The sequence below is a fragment of the Budorcas taxicolor genome, unplaced genomic scaffold (assembly GCF_023091745.1).
Source record: "Budorcas taxicolor isolate Tak-1 unplaced genomic scaffold, Takin1.1 scaffold171, whole genome shotgun sequence".
NCBI classification, from domain to species: Eukaryota; Metazoa; Chordata; class Mammalia; order Artiodactyla; family Bovidae; genus Budorcas; species Budorcas taxicolor.
In genome coordinates, this window is record NW_026291673.1 from 199,834 (window position 1) to 217,286 (window position 17,453).

The following is a 17,453-nucleotide window of genomic DNA, read 5'->3' on the forward strand; positions in this document are numbered from 1 at the left end:
TTTTGAAAGATGGCAATGACGACCCTGTATGCAAGACAGGAAAAAAGACACAGCTGTGTATAATGGACTTTTGGACTCAGAGGGAGAGGGAGAGGGTGGGATGATTTGGGAGAATGGCATTCTAACATGTATACTATCATGTAAGAATTGAATCGCCAGTCTATGTCTGACGCAGGATACAGCATGCTTGGGGCTGGTGCATGGGGATGACCCACAGAGATGTTATGGGGAGGGAGGTGGGAGGGGGTTCATGTTTGGGAACGCATGTAAGAATTAAAGATTTTAAAATTAAAAAATAAATAAATAAATAAAAGTGAAAAATAAAATAAAATACTCATTCTAATTAATTCACAGAGTAAATGCAACGCAGACTCTTCATCTGTTAAGACATTACTGAATTACTCCTGGGAGCTCTAGTTGTTCACACAGGCTCCTAGTAAACACCTCAGACTCTCGTGTAGCAGACCAGATGATTTACCTGAGTGAACTGTTAAGTACCAGCCAGAATCAGGTATTTCAACTACCCTTCCTTTTCCATATGCCATGGCATATAGGGTACTCTGTCTATTTGCCCTAGGGAAAAGAGAAGACAAAAAAAAAAATATTACACTCTAGATAGAATTTAGGGAAACAACAGAAAAATTAACCTCTATTTAGGAGAGGTGTTTTACAGTGGAAAATGGTTCCCAGCTCACTAGGCCCTGTGTCTGTCTACCTTATAAAAAATCCATTTGAATCACAACTTTCAGCTCTCAAGAATGTGAGGAAGCTGCTGAGGGTCAAATACGGGGATAGTCTCACTCCACCAGCCAGAAATTTACTTCTTTTTCAGAGAAACTATGTGAGAATCAGAAGAGGAGGCTGAACAAGCCCCAACTATCCCCTCTGCTATGGGAAAATGAGGCTTCAAGTAGACTTCACAGCCCTTTGGGTCAGACTAGGAATCACTCACCAGTATGCAAGCCACCAATCCTGCAGGACGTAGGAAACCTGGAGCAGGAAATGACAGTCATTCAGACACTGACATCACTGAGCCTCACACCCTGCTTACTAGGTTGGGAGATGGAAAGGCTCCAGAATGTGGAGACAGTCCTTCCAGGTCAGGTCTACACCAAGTCCACACCCCAGATGACCACAGGTCAGGGGAGGGTATGCTACATTTTAATATCTTTACAAGACATTCTTTTTCTTCCTAGAAGCTCTCTGTTATGTACAAACAACACCTCACCTCAATAAGTAAGCCTCACTTATTTTCCTCACAGATTGCATTCAGTGCAAATCAAAATGGATTGCAAAGCATAATAAAAACAGTATAAAAGTCAGGACTTTTCAAAGAAAAAAAAAATTGATAGAAACTGTGATGATGCTAAAGCCTTGACTGTGTGGATCACAGTCAGTTCAGTTCAGTCACTCAGTCGTGTCCGACTCTTTGCGACCCCATGAATCGCAGCACGCCAGGCCTCCCTGTCCATCACCAACTCCTGGAGTTCACTCAGACTTATGTCCATCGAGTCAGTGATGCCATCCAGCCATCTATCCTCGGTCGTCCCCCTCTTCTCCTGCCCCCAATCCCTCCCAGCATCAGAGTCGTTTCCAATGAGTCAACTCTTCACATGAGGAGGCCAAACTACTGGAGTTTCAGCTTTAACATCATTCCTTCCAAAGAAATCCAGGGTTGATCTCCTTCAGAATGGACTGGTTGGATCTCCTTGCAGTCCAAAGGACTCTCAAGAGTCTTATCCAACACCACAGTTCAAAAGCATCAATTCTTTGGTGCTCAGCCTTCTTCACAGTCCAACTCTCACATCCATACATGACTACTGGAAAAACCACAGCCTTGACTAGATGGACCTTAGTTGGCAAAGTAATGTCTGCTTTTGAATATGCTATTTAGGTTGGTCATAACTTTTCTTCCAAGGAGTAAGCATCTTTTAATTTCATGGCTGCAATCACCACCTGCAGTGATTTTGGAGCCCAAAAAAATAAAGTCTGACACTGTTTCCACCATTTCTCCATCTATTTCCCATGGAGTGATGGGACCGGATGCCATGATCTTCGTTTTCTGAATGTTGAGCTTTAAGCCAACTTTTTCACTCTCCTCTTTTACTTTCATCAAGAGGCTTTTTAGTTCCTCTTCACTTTCTGCCATAAGTGTGGTGTCATCTGCATATCTGAGGTTATTGATACTTCTCCCGGCAATCTTGATTCCAGCTTGTGCTTCTTCCAGCCCAGCGTTCCTCATGATGTACTCTGCATATAAGTTAAATAAGCAGCGTGGATCACAATAAACTGTGGAAAATTCTGAAAGAGATGGGAATATCAGACCACCTGACCTGTCTCCTGAGAAATCTGTATGCAGGTCAGGAAGGAACAGTTAGAACTGGACATGGAACAACAGACTGGTTCCAAATAGGAAAAGGAGTACGTCAAGGCTGTATACTGTCACCCTGCTTATTTAACCAAGGCTATGGTTTTTCCTGTGGTCATGTATGGATGTGAGAGTTGGACTATGAAGAAGGCTGAGCACCAAAGAATTGGTGCTTTTGAACTGTGGTGTTGGAGAAGACTCTTGAGAGTCCCTTGGACTGTAAGGAGATCCAACCAGTCCATTCTGAAGGAGATCAGCCCTGGGATTTCCTTGGAAGGAATGATGTTAAAGCTGAAACTCCAATACTTTGGCCACCTCATGCAAGGAGTTGAGTCATTGGAAAAGACTCTGGTGCTGGGAGGGATTGGGGGCAGGAGGAGAAGGGGACGACAGAGGATGAGATGGCTAGATGGTATCACTGACTTGATGGACATGAGTCTGAGTGAACTCCGGGAGTTGGTGATGGACAGGGAGGCCTGGCGTGCTGCGATTCATGGGGTCACAAAGAGTCAGACATGACTGAGCGACTGAACTGATCTGAACTGTGATGATCAAGTTTCTGTGTCAGCTTGGCCAGGCCAGTCTCTAGTGGTTCAACCAAACCCTCGTCTAGATGTTGCTATGAAGGTATTCAGTGGATGTGATTCACATTATCCTTAGAACTGAAGTAGCGGACATCACCCTCAATACTGTGGTGGCCTCATCCAGTCAGTAAAGGACTGAAGAGCAAAACCTGAGGCTTCTTGGAGGAGGAAGAAATTTTGCCTCAAGACTGCAGGGTCAGCTCCTGCCTGAGGTTCCATCCTGTAGGCCTGCTTTTCTGATTTCACATTCACCAGGTAGACTGCACAAGCTCATGAGCCAGTTCTCTGAAATAAACCTCTTACTATATATATTAAAAATGTTAATATTAATAAATTAAATAAATACAGTATAGATAATATGTAAATACCAAGAAGAGGGCACAAACCAAAATAAATGTTCTTATTTACCTGAGCTGCGATGTTCACTAAAATAAGGAAAATGACGATAAACCAGTGAGCACCGGCTGTGAAGTAATTCTCATAGGTCTTAAAACCAACTCTTCCAACCGAACAGCCCTCCAGTGGAAATGTAACCTGGATGGTCTCAGTCTGGGAGGGAGAACAGCAGTGAAAACAAAATTTTAAGTAAGGAACCCCCAAATTTCAAAAGTTTACAATGCCCTCCACTGCAAAGCTGTGAGGAAACAGACACATCTCATATGCTTGTAGGAGTGCAGGATGGTCCATTTCGTACAGAAAAGGGTGTGCAAATGTCTAGCCAGACCACATATGCATTTACCCTTGGACTCAGCCATCCTATTTTCAGAAATCTATTCATTTCCACGAAATTATTCACTTGTTGGGTGGCTTTGCTTAAAGTCAATCATGACTCAGCACAAGCACAACTACCTGATTCAAGTACAAATGCAGAAGCTTCTTCCAAAATAATACACAAAGTGATATGGCACTAACATATCCCTCTAAATGACTTGTATCACTTCCAGTGATAGAAACGTAAAACATACTTGGTGCTCAAAACCCTAGACAAATAGAGCAAAATAAGTTCACACAGGAAGTTGAAATAATGTGAGTCTGGACAGCACAGGACAGCATATGACCCAAATCTATTTAATTCCTGAATTTCAGGGAGTGACTCCTGAGTGTAGAATGTGAGGGACTAATCTGAATATTTATCAGAATCATCCAGGTTCCTATGTCTGGATATTGTGGGCTTGGATACCAAGGAGTACCCGTGTATATTTTTAAGAGAGAGCTAGTGCTTTTCTCCATTTCTGTCTGTAGGACCTAGAATGCATTATAGAGTCACATGAGCCAAAGATATACTCAACTCTATGCTGACCACTGGACATTCAAGGTGAATAAGATGTGGCTCTAGGTCTCAAAGGGTAATAAAAAAGGAAGACAAGAACTAACTCTAAAGTGTCTGGCCTACAACAAACTATCTAACAAAGGGGCAAAATATTACCATCAATCACCTGCAGTGCCAGAACATTCCAACATATAGGAAAAGTAGCCAATTTAATGTGGTCACAGAAAGACTCAGTCTAAGGGGCTCTTCACATTAAAGCTCTAGATGCATAAGGGAAGTTGGGAGCCACCAGAGTGAGTAGGATGTAACTATGGTAAACTGATGAGTTCTCATATCAGCGTGAGCCACAAACAGCTGGAAATTCATAGCAGTGCACCCACTACTGAGCTCCGTATGATTCTTCATCCTACACCCAAAGGAGAACACCAAGCAGGCTTGCTCCCTTCATGCTTTTCTAATTCTACCAATTCCGTGGAATGAGGCTTGGAATCTTAGGATCTACTTTGGGATAAACAAAGATGTCATGAGAGAAGCAGACTGAAGGTCCACGAGGCCACCAAGAGCAGACAGACAAGGGCATGTTGCAGGATGAGAAACTCACATCTTGGTCCTCTGGAGCTGCATCTTTCAAAGAGGGTCTGGAAGACGGTTGAGACTGAACTGAAGACTCGGAGATCAGAGTGAGTGTTCCTGGACCTGGAGATAGTTCAGCCTCCTCTGTCTCCTCCCATAAAATAATATCTTCAAAATCTATCCCAAATTTTGAACACTCAGCAAAAGTCCCCTTTTCCATAACTTTGCCCTAAAATAAAGAATTTGAGAGGAATTCATTTACATTTTATAATATTAATCCAATCTACATACTAATTAAGAAAAGTTAACTAGTTTTAAATTATTATTTTCCTACGAAAATTATCTCTAGGTTTGGAATTCTGGTGAAAAAATCTAGTTCAGTTCAGTTCAGTCACTCAGTCACATCTGACTCTTTGCACCTCAGGGACTACAACACCCCAGGCCTCCCTGTCCATCACCAACTCCCAGAGCTTGCTCAAACTCATGTCTATCAAGTCAGTGATGCCATCCAACCATCTCATCCTCTGTCATCCCCTTCTGCCTTCAATCTTTCCCAGCATCAAGGTCTTTTCAAACGAGTCAGCTCTTCGCATCAGGTGGCCAAAGTATTGGGGTTTCAGCTTCAGCATCAGTCCTTCCAATGAATATTCAGGACTGATTTCCTTCAGGATTGACTGGTTTGATCTCATTGCAGTCCAAGGGACTCTCAAGGCTCTTCTCCAACACCACAGTTCAAAAGCATCAATTCTTCAGCGTTCAGCTTTCCTTATGGTCCAACTCTCACATCCATACATGACTACTCGAAAAATCATAGCTTTGACTTGTTGGACCTTTGTTGGCAAAGTAATGTCTCTGCTTTTTAATATGTTGTCTAGGTTGGTCACAGCTTTTCTTCCAAAGAGCAAAATAAGCATGGTGTTCACTGTCAAACCCTATGCTAGGTGCTGGGAGATATGAAAGAAATGTATGTTCATGTTTTAAAAATGGAGGCCATTGACATAACTACCATGGGAACTCAGGGATGCTAAAACTACAGATGTGGGTAGAAGTATCAGTACAGTATTTTTGGGCAACATGGAAATTGAGAGAAGCATCATGTTAAAATGCAAGCAAACAGTTAATTGGGGAAGATATTCCAGGAAAGAAACTTAAGGCTGACCCAGACGTGGCAACAAGCACATCTCCAGAGGTAATGGTCTCTCATCAAATCTTCACAGACCATTGTTATAGTATCATGTGCTATAGGCATGTAGAAACCAACCCTAGACAGAGAACCCATGAGCTTTATCTTCATGGTCTTTACCACTTCCCCACAAATGCAGGAAGTTCCCAACTGAAAATTCAATATTATAGCTGCCAAAGTATTTAAACAAAGAGGCCATGAGACTGAGGTGGCTCTAAATCCTTGACCTCCCATGCCAGCAAACCAACACCTAAGAACCAATGCACTCAGACCTAACAAAAAAAAAATTTTAATAAAAACTGCAGAACAACCAGTCACAAGCAGTCAACCAGGTATCCTCTACTTAGGCAACTGTTTAAGCTACGGTCAGTCTAATCATTTTCTTTGAACACATGTGACACATCATTGCAGTTTCCCTCCTTTTGTTGTTGTTCCATTGCTCAGTCATGTCCAACTCTCTGCGACCCCATGGACTGCAGCACACCAGGCTTCCCTGTTCCTCACTATCTCCAAGTTTGCTCAGACTCATGTCCATTGAGTCAGTGATGCCATCCAACCATCTCATCCTCATCCCTCTCTTACAAAGTCCTATAAAATAATGTGCAGATATCTTCACTATATTCTGACCCCACGAAATAAGGCTCAGCTAATTCGCTCAGTGTCAAACAAAATATAGGGAAAAATCACAGGATGCAAAACTAAACAGAGGAGGGCATCTCTGGTTAAGGCAGGTCAGATGGAAGAAGGTGCCCCAGGACCTTAGCTAGGACCTCTTTCACCCTATCTCCTGAGGTGGTCCATTTTGAGAAACTCAACTAAGCATTTGGGTACTGTCTATACTACAGAATTAGAAAATTATTCAGGGTATACTGTGCCTTGTTCCACTTGGGAGGCAAAATTCAAGGACTTTATTTAATGAAATTACCATTTTCTACATAGTACCTATAAGACACACAAGGAAACAAGTAGTGGTACAAGGATAGCAACTTCACTGAGCAGCCAAGCACAGACAACTCTGAGGGGTTGAGAGCACAGCCATCCCCTTTCTGCTGTTAGAGAGGAACCAGACAAACAGTAAGGATAGACCCCAACTCATCCAGGGGTGCTCACACTTGGATAAATAGTTGTTCTGATAGCACTAAAATTGGGGGTAGTATCCTCAAAAGAAGCAATAAGGGACCCTAAAAGATCTAGAGACAAACTAAATAGGTTACTCTGTCTCCCACTGATCCTGTGCTAATAATACTGTCATCGTTGGGGTTTTACACACTAGTATCACCCTCTTCCAACATGAAATTAACTGCTATCAAATCTGAGAAACCTGAACTCCCCATTCCTGAAAGAGGACATGAGACAGTTGACATGAGATATTTCTTCTAGAGAAGCAGAGGTTCTGCATTTAATAATTTTTCTCAGGACAGAAGTTCATTTGATAAATGAGGGATCTGACCAACCTTGACAGCATATTAAAAAGTAGAGACATGACTTTGCCGATGAAGGTCTGTATAGTCAAAGCTATGTTTTTTCCAGTAGTCATGTATGGTTGTGAGAGTTGGACCATAAAGAAAGCTGAGCACCAAAAAATTGATACTTTTGAACTGTGGTGTTGGAGAAGACTCTTGAGAGTCCCTTGGACTGCAAGAAGATCCAACCAGTCCATCCTAAAGGAGATCAGTCCTGGGTGTTCATTGGAAGGACTGATGTTGAAGCTGAAACTCCAATACTTGGGCCAACTTATACAAAGAACTGACTCCTTGGAAAGACACTGATGCTGGGAAAGATTGAAGGCAGGATGAGAACAGGACAACAGAGGATGAGATGGCTGGATGGCATCACCGACTCAATGGACATGACTTTGAGTAGACTCTGGGAGTTGGCAATGGGCAGGGAGGCCTGAATGTGTCCCTGGGTCAGCCTCCTATTCCCCTGTCCTTTGTCACTAATGGTAGCTTCAAGATGCGAGAAATAGAAGATTAAAAACAGAGGGGAAGCGTACATAAGGACGTGATTACTGGCTAGCTTGCTCTCTCCTCTTTTGATCCCACCTCATCTCATTCCAGTCACCTCTAACTACCCCCTCCCTCTTCTCTTCTCCATGTAACTCAGTGAACCTCTATGGGTGACCCTCAATGTGGAGAAACCTTTCATCTTTAACCTAAATGCTTTATCATCAGTGCTGTATAGATGGAAAAATTCTGAGGCTAGGGTAAAAATAAAACTGAAAACCAGAAACAGGAGGCTTAAGTCCTAATCCTTAGAACATCAGAGAAATCCTGAATCCAGGGAACATTAATCAATAGGAGCTCATCAAACACCTCCATACCTACACTGAAACCAAGCACCACCCAAGGGCCAACAAGTTTCAGAGCAAGACATACCACACAAATTCTCCAGCAACACAGGAACACACCCCTGAGCTTCAATATACAGGCAGCTCAAAACTACTCTAAAACCATTGACGTCTCACAACCCATTACTGGACAATTCATAGCACTCCAGAGAGAAGAAACACAGCTCCACCCACCAGAACTCCAACACAAGCCTCCCTAACCAAGAAACCTTGACAAGCCACTGATACAACCCCACCCACAGAGAGGAAACTCCATAGTAAAGAGAACTCCACAAATTCCCAGAATATAGACAGGCCACCCCAAACGCAGCAATATAACCAAGATGAAGAAACAGAGGAATACCCAACAGGTAAAGGAACAGGAGAAATGCCTACCAAACCAAACCAAAGAGGAGGAGATAGGGAATCTACCTGAGAAAGAATTCCGAATATTGATAGTGAAAATGATCCAAAATCTTGAAATCAAAATGGAATCACAGATAAATAGCCTGGAGACAAGGATTGAGAAGATGCAAGAAAGGTTTAACAAGGACCTAGAAGAAATAAAAAAGAGTCAATATATAATGAATAATGCAATAAATGAGATCAGAAACACTCTGGAGGCAACAAATAGTAGAATCACAGAGGCAGAAGATAGGATTAGTGAAATAGAAGATAGAATGGTAGAAATAAATGAATCAGAGAGGAAAAAAGAAATTAAAAGAAATTAAAAGAAATGAGGACAACCTCAGAGACCTCCAGGACAATATGAAATGCTCCAACATTCGAATTATAGGAGTCCCAGAAGAAGAAGACAAAGAGAAAGACCATGAGAAAATACTTGAGGAGATAATAGTTGACAACCTCCCTAAAATGGGGAAGGAAATAATCACCCAAGTCCAAGAAACCCTGAGAGTTCCAAACAGGATAAACCCAAGGCGAAACACCACAAGACAAATATTAATCAAATTAACAAAGATCAAACACAAAGAACAAATATTAAAAGCAGCAAGGGAAAAACAACAAATAACACACAAGGGGATTCCCATAAGGATAATTGTAGATCTTTCAATAGAAACTCTTCAGGCCAGGAGGGAATGGCAAGACATACTTAAAGTGATGAAAGAAAATAACCTACAGCCCAGGTTACTGTACCCAGCAAGGATCTCATTCAAATACGAAGGAGAAATCAAAAGCTTTACAGACAAGCAAAAGCTGAGAGAATTCAGCACCACCAAACCAGCTCTCCAACAAACCCTAAAGGATATTCTCTAGACAGGAAACACAAAAAGGGCGTATAAACCAGAACCCAAAACAATAAAGTAAATGGCAATGGGATCACATTTATCAATAATTACCTTAAACATAAATGGGTTGAATGCCCCAACCAAAAGGCAAAGACTGGCTGAATGGATACAAAAACAAGATCCCTATATATGCTGCTTACAAGAGACCCACCTCAAAACAAGGGACACATACAGACTGAAAGTGAAGGGCTGAAAAAAGATATACCACGCAAATAGAGACCAAAAGACAGCAGGAGTAGCAATACTCATATCCGATAAAATAGACTTTAAAACAAAGGCTGTGAAAAGAGACAAAGAAGGCCACTACATAATGATCAAAGGAACAATCCAAGAAGATATAACAATTATAAATATATATGCACCCAATATAGGAGCACCGCAATATGTAAGACAAATGCTAACAAGCATGAAAGGGGAAATTAACAATAACACAATAATAGTGGGAGACTTTAATACCCCACTCACAACCTATGGACAGATCAACTAAACAGAAAATTAACAAAGAAATGCAAACTTTAAATGATACAATAGACCAGTTACACCTAATTGATATCTATAGGACATTTCACCCCAAAACAATGAATTTCACCTTTTTCTCAAGTGCTCATGGAACCTTTTCCAGGATAGATCACATCCTGGGCCATAAATCTAACCTTGATAAATTTTAAAAAATCGAAATCATTCCAAGCATCTTTTCTGACCATAATGCATTAAGATTAGATCTCAATTACAGGAGAAAAACTACTAAAAATCCCAACATATGGAGGTTGAACAACACACTTCTGAATAACCAACAAATCACAGAAGAAATCAAAAAAGAAATAAAAATATGCATAGAAACGAATGAAAATGAAAACACAACAACCCAAAACCTGTGGGACACTATAAAAGCAGTGCTTAGAGGAAAGTTCATAGCAATACAGGCATACCTCAAGAAACAAGAAAAAAGTCAAATAAATAACCTAAATCTACACCTAAAGCAACTAGAAAAGGAAAACATGGAGAACCCCAGAGCTAGTAGAAGGAAAGAAAACTTAAAAATTAGGGCAGAAATAAATGCAAGAGAAACAAAAGAGACCATAGCAAAAATCAACAAAGCCAAAAGCTGGTTCTTTGAAAGGATAAATAAAATTGACAAACCATTAGCCAGACTCATCAAGAAGCAAAGAGAGAAAAATCAAATCAATAAAATTAGAAATGAAAATGGAGAGATCACAACAGACAACACAGAAATACAAAGGATCATAAGAGACTACTATCAGCAATTATATGCCAATAAAATGGACAACGTGGAAGAAATGGACAAATTCTTAGAAAAGTACAATATTCCAAAACTGAACCAGGAAGAAATAGAAAATCTTAACAGACCCATCACAAGCATGGAAATTGAAACTGTAATCAGAAATCTTCCAGCAAACAAAAGCCCAGGTCCAGACAGCTTCACAGCTGAATTCTACCAAAAATTTTGAGAAGAGCTAACACCTATCCTGCTGAAACTCTTCCAGAAAATTGCAGAGGAAGGTAAACTTCCAAACTCATTCTATGAGGCCACCATCACCCTAATACCAAAACCTGACAAAGACGCCACAAAAAAAGAAAACTACAGGCCAATATCACTGATGAACATAGATGCAAAAATCCTCAACAAAATCCTAGCAATCAGAATTCAACAACACATTAACAAGATCATACACCATGACCAAGTGGGCTTTATCCCAGGGATGCAAGGATTCTTCAATATCCGCAAATCAATCAATGTAATTCACCACACTAACAAATTGAAAAATAAAAGCCATATGATTATCTCAATAGATGCAGAGAAGGCCTTTGACAAAATTAAACATCCATTTATGATAAAAACTCTCCAGAAAGCAGGAATAGAAGGAACATACCTCAACATAATAAAAGCTATATATGACAAACCCACAGCAAACATTATCCTCAATGGTGAAAAATTGAAAGCATTTCCCCTAAAGTCAGGAACAAGACAAGGGTGCCCGCTTTCACCGCTACTATTCAACATAGTTTTGGAAGTTTTCGGCACAGCAATCAGAGCAGAAAAAGAAATAAAAGGAATCCAAATTGGAAAAGAAGAAGTAAAACTCTCGCTGTTTGCAGATGACATGATCCTCTACAGAGAAAATCCTAAAGACTCCACCATAAAATTACTAGAGCTAATCAATGAATATAGTAAAGTTGCAGGATATAAAATCAACACACAGAAATCCCTTGCATTCCTATACACTAATAATGAGAAAGTAGAAAAAGAAATTAAGGAAACAATTCCATTCACCATTGCAACGAAAAGAATAAAATACTTAGGAATATACCTACCTAAAGAAACTAAAGACCTATATATCGAAAACTATAAAACACTGATGAATGAAATCAAAGAGGACACTAATAGATGGAGAAATATACCATGTTCATGGATTGGAAGAATCAATATAGTGAACATGAGTATACTACCCAAAAGAATCAACAGATTCAATGCAATCCCTATCAAGCTACCAGCGGTCTTTTTCACAGAACTAGAACAAATAATTTCAAGATTTGTATGGAAATACAAAAAACCTAGAATAGCCAGAGCAATCTTGAGAAAGAAGAATGGAACTGGAGGAATCAACTTGCCTGACTTCAGACTCTACTACAAAGCCACAGTCATTAAGACAGTATGGTCCTGGCACAAAGACAGAAATAGAGATCAATGGAACAAAATAGAAAGCCCAGAGATAAATCCACACACATATGGACACCTTATCTTTGACAAAGGAGGCAAGAATATACAATGGAGTAAAGACAATCTCTTTAACAAGTGGTGCTGGGGAAACTGGTCAACCACTGGTAAAAGAATGAAACTAGATCACTTTCTAATACCACACACAAAAATAAACTCAAAATGGATTAAAGATCTAAATGTAAGACCAGAAACTATAAAACTCCTAGAGGAGAACATAGGCAAAACACTCTCAGACATAAATCACAGCAGGATCCTCTATGATCCACCTCCCAGAATACTGGAAGTAAAAGCAAAAATAAACAAACGGGATCTAATTAAAATTAAAAGCTTCTGCACAACAAAGGAAACTATAAGCAAGGTGAAAAGACAGCCTTCTGAATGGGAGAAAACAATAGCAAATGAAGCAACTGACAAACAACTAATCTCAAAAATATACAAGTAACTTATGCAGCTCAACTCCAGAAAAATAAACGACCCAATCAAAAAATGGGCCAAAGAACTAAATAGGCATTTCTCCAAAGAAGACATATGGATAGCTAACAAACACATGAAAAGATGCTCAACATCACTCATTATCAGAGAAATGCAAATCAAGACCACAATGAGGTACCATTTCACACCAGTCAGAATGGCTGCGATCCAAAAGTCTACAAGCTATCAATGCTGGAGAGGGTGTGGAGAAAAGGGAACCCTCTTACACTGTTGGTGGGAAGGCAAACTAGTACAGCCACTATGGAAAACAGTGTGGAGATTCCTTAAAAAATTGCAAATAGAGCTGCTTTATGACCCAGCAATCCCACTGCTGGGCATACACACCGAGGAAACCAGAATTGAAAGAGACACATGTACCCCCAGTGTTCATCGCAGCACTGTTTATAATAGCCAGGACATGGAAACAACGTAGATGTCCATCAGCAGATGAATGGATAAGAAAGCTGTGGTACATATACACAATGGAGTATTACTCAGCCATTAAAAAGAATTCATTTGAATCAGTTCTAATAAGGTGGATGAAACTGGAGCTGATTATACAGAGTGAAGTAAGCCAGGAAGAAAAGCACCAATACAGTATACTAACACATATATACAGAATTTAGAAAGATGGTAATGATGACCCTGTATGTGAGACAGCAAAAGAGACACAGATGTATAGAACGGACTTTTGGACTCTGAGGGAGAGGGAGAGGGTGGGATGATTTGGGAGAATGGCATTGAAACATGTATACTATCATGTAAGAAACGAAGTGCCAGTCTATGTTCGATATAGGATACAGGATGCTTGGGGCTGGTGCATGGGGATGATCCAGAGAGATGATATGGGGTGGGAGGTGGGAGGGGGATTCAGGATTGGGAGCTTGTATACACCCGTGGTGGATTCATGTCAATGTATGGCAAAACCAATACAGTATTGTAAAGTAAAATAAAGTAAAAAAAATAAAAATAAAACAATAAAACAATGGTATGTCTAGGTCACACAATAAATAAATAAATAAATAAATAAAATCTACACAAAAAACAAACTACAAAAAAAAAAAAGAGAGAGAGAGAAGAAAAAACCTTACTAAATTGTGACTAACCAAGCCTGTGGATGAAATCTGCAAGGCAGCAGAGCAGTGGCTGCAGAAAGTACGCTGTGTACCACATGGGCACCAGGAGAACCAACAATCTGTATTGGCAATGAGAGGGGAAATGATTCACATGGTTCACACAGGTGACTGTGGGCAAAGGGAGGAGGAAACCAACATTCCTGATGCTCACCAGATCTCAGTCAGTCCTCCTGCTCTCTCCACCCACTTCCCAAACTAATGAGCTCTACATCTATCCCGGAAGAGAGTGGCCAGGAATATCCAGTCTTTCCCAAATGCTCTCCAAATCTTGGTCAAAACTGTCAGGTCTCTGGCTGAGCTCATATATCAACATAATCCAAATCAAACAATGTGACCCAAGGACACATTCAGTTTTCCTACACGGCCTCTGTACATGGCTCACTACGTCCTGAGTTCACACTACTTGTGCATATGTGCCAAGTCGCCTCAGTTGTGTCTGACTCTTTGCAGTCCTATGGACTGTAGCCCACCAGGCTCCTCTGTCCATGAGATTTACCAGGCAAGAATACTGGAGTGGGTTGCCATGTCCTCCTCCAGGGGATCTTCCCAGCCTAGGATCGGACCCAAGTCTCTTAAGTCTCCTGCATTGGCAGTCAGGATCTTTACCACACTAGCTCCACCTGGTCTCACTGCCCAATCCTCCATAGCTATCCACAGTCCAGATTTTGCCAGGGGAAGGTGGGTGTCATAGAGTGGGACAGCTAACTACACTGATCTCTACAGGGTGTTACAGGTTCATCACCCTACCCCCAGGGGACAGAAGAGAAATCTACAAAGGAACAGATGCACCATCTTTAAAGAAAAAGGCCCTTTATGTTTTGTTATCAGGAGTCTCATTTGTGAGGTCTGCTGAGATTTCTTTCCCTGTCCTGTCTTCTTACTGTCTCCTTTTTAATATTGTAAATAGTAAGGAAAATGTTTTCACTCTGTAACTCAACACTAATTGAGAATCCTCTCTTGTTGATTGTGGGCCTTCGGAAATGTTTAATGCTTGATGGGTGGTTTGCAAGACAGGGACATTTTTTTTTAACACCTTTATTGAGGCATATTATTATAAAGTTCGCCCATTTCAAGTGTACAACTTGTAACTTGTAATAACTTTCCTGAGTGGCACCGACATACAATTCTGTTTTAGAACCTTTCCATCCCTTCAATAATATCCTTCTTGTCTATTTACATGGTACCCATGGTACTTGGAGAAGGCAATGGCAGCCCACTCCAGTACTCTTGCCTGGAGAATCCCATGGATGGAGGAGCCTGGTGGGCTGCTGTCTATGGGGTCGCACAGAGTCAGACACAACTGAAGTGACTTAGCAGCAGCAGGGAGGCCTGGTGTGCTGCAGTCCATGGGGTCGCACAGAGTCAGACACAACTGAGCAACTGAACTGACTGACCAAGAGCCTGTGGAACAGACAAGGGTTAATGACGGAGGTGCTGAGGCCCAGAGACAAAGAAGCCAAGGTCTGAAGCATCAAACAACCAGTAAGCCTGAAATATTCTCACTAATCTCCACCTCATCCCCAGTCATGCTAGGAGTTGGGGTTGATTGGTAGCCCCCCAAAAAGTAAGTTCAAGCCCTAAACATGATGCCTGTGAACATGATCTTATTTGCATTCAGTGTCTTTGTAGATGTAATGAAGTTAAGATGAGGTCACACTGGAATAGCGTGACCTTAAATCCTATATGACTGATACACTTATGAGAAGAGACTCAGACAGGGGACAATGGCCATGTGACATCAGAGGCAGAGACCACAGTGCTGCAGCTGGAACCCAAGGAACACAAGGAAGGTCATGACTACCACCAGCTGGAAGGAAGGATTCTCCCCTGGGGCCTTCAGGGAGATCATGGCCCTGCCAGCACCTGGATCTGGGATGTATAACCTCCAGAACAGGGAGACGATAAACTTCTGTTGTTTTAAGTCACCCAGTTTGCAGTGCTTTGTTACAGCAGCTCTGGAAACTGATACCCTATCCTGAGCCCATACTTCTGCCTCCTCAGCTTTACTAAGACTTCTAACTGCTTCTGCTGTCACCCCTCCAGTGACCATCAGAGGAATCTCTTAACTCCAACATCAGACCACATCACTCCTCTGCTCTGGCCCATCCAAGGCTTCAATCCCACTTCCGGGCTCACTGCCCACTGCCTGGAGAACAGCCCCCTCCACGTCCCCCTGCTCACTCTCCTCAGACACACTGGTCTTCCTGCTGTTCCTCCAACCTGCCAGGTCAGCTCCTTCCTTAGGACCCCCTGCCTCAGACCCCCTCCCCCAGGGGACTGTGTGGCCCCCACCTTCATATCGTTCAGTCCCCAAGAGGCACCAGCTCAAGGAGCCAGCCAGGATGTCACCCTCTTTGTCACATCCATCCCCATAAGAACAGGAGTCCCATGAAGGCAGGGCCTTGTCCTCCTGCTGCACAGGCTCCCACATATATCGAGCTCATAGAGACCTGGGCAGGGAGACCTGCAGAGTGGGCGTCTCTGACCCAGGTGCTTGGCTACCCAACTTCACTTCTAATGTTAATGGAAGACGCTCTTTAGGCAAATTGTGCTTGACAATCATGTGGATACAAACAGGCCTCAGTAGCTCTAATTTCCAAGTAAAAACTTTGACTTAAGTTGTATAAGGGGAAAACACAAGATATAAATAAAATAGCATCATTATCCTTAACAAATTTCACTAAAACAGTAATATTTCAGTAGTCCTGTGGTAGCACTCCTATATGCTTTAGTGTTTATGTGGCTTCAAGTTTAATAGTGACACTTTACAGGTCTTTGGATTGATCCTCAAAGACATGAATAGCATCAGCTCTGAGAAAAAGAGGGAGTTAAATTGAGGGAGAAGAGGACATTTACCATGAATCCAAGGAGAGTGACCTGCTGGAAGGCCTGGCCTTCAACACACCTGAGTTCTAGCAATTTCACAGACTTCTAGAAACTACTTACATCTCTCAGTATCAGAATCTGACTTGCATCTTTTAGGTACTGCAGCTGATGAGTCACTAAGATTGTGATCTTCTCCTTCAAGGCCTGACGAATACACCTACAAATGTAAAAGGTATAGAGTGCAAACACACATTAGTGGGGGTGCTCCAAACTGAAAACACATATTCTGAAAACATAATGAGACAAAAACAACACAGCAAAGGTCTATAGTTTAAATAAAAAATGAATAATACAAATTAAATACAAATATGTCAATGATTCTGAGCAGGTCCTCAAATTTATCAGCAGCAAATGTGAACCCAGCTCTGCTAAAAAAAATTCTAAAAAACAGTCCAGTGAAGGAGGCACTTGCTAAATTTTTTCTAAAAACTCAGCTTAACAATAATTTACATTTCATAATGAAAAATAATTGAGCAATACTGAGATTCCAAAACTTGACTGAACTTAATATTTTATCGCTATGTGGGAATGGGAAAAGAAGCATCTATGTTATATTAAAATATGTGCATTTTCCTTAGACAATTTTCTAGGAAATTATTTATGAGT

At 41.3% G+C, this 17,453-nt stretch overlaps 1 protein-coding gene across 1 annotated transcript in view; it reads right to left on the minus strand.

Annotated features, from left to right (window-relative positions):
- Positions 1-17,453, minus strand: part of LOC128071129 (ATP-binding cassette sub-family C member 4-like) — a gene marked incomplete at its 5' end in the record, with an annotated part of 175,799 nt that overhangs the window by 126,259 nt on the left and 32,087 nt on the right. Inside the window, 5 exon segments of the mRNA XM_052664095.1 lie at positions 467-573; positions 953-990; positions 3,361-3,501; positions 4,824-5,024; positions 16,908-17,004. Of these exon segments, the coding sequence (XP_052520055.1) occupies positions 467-573; positions 953-990; positions 3,361-3,501; positions 4,824-5,024; positions 16,908-17,004 (584 nt within the window).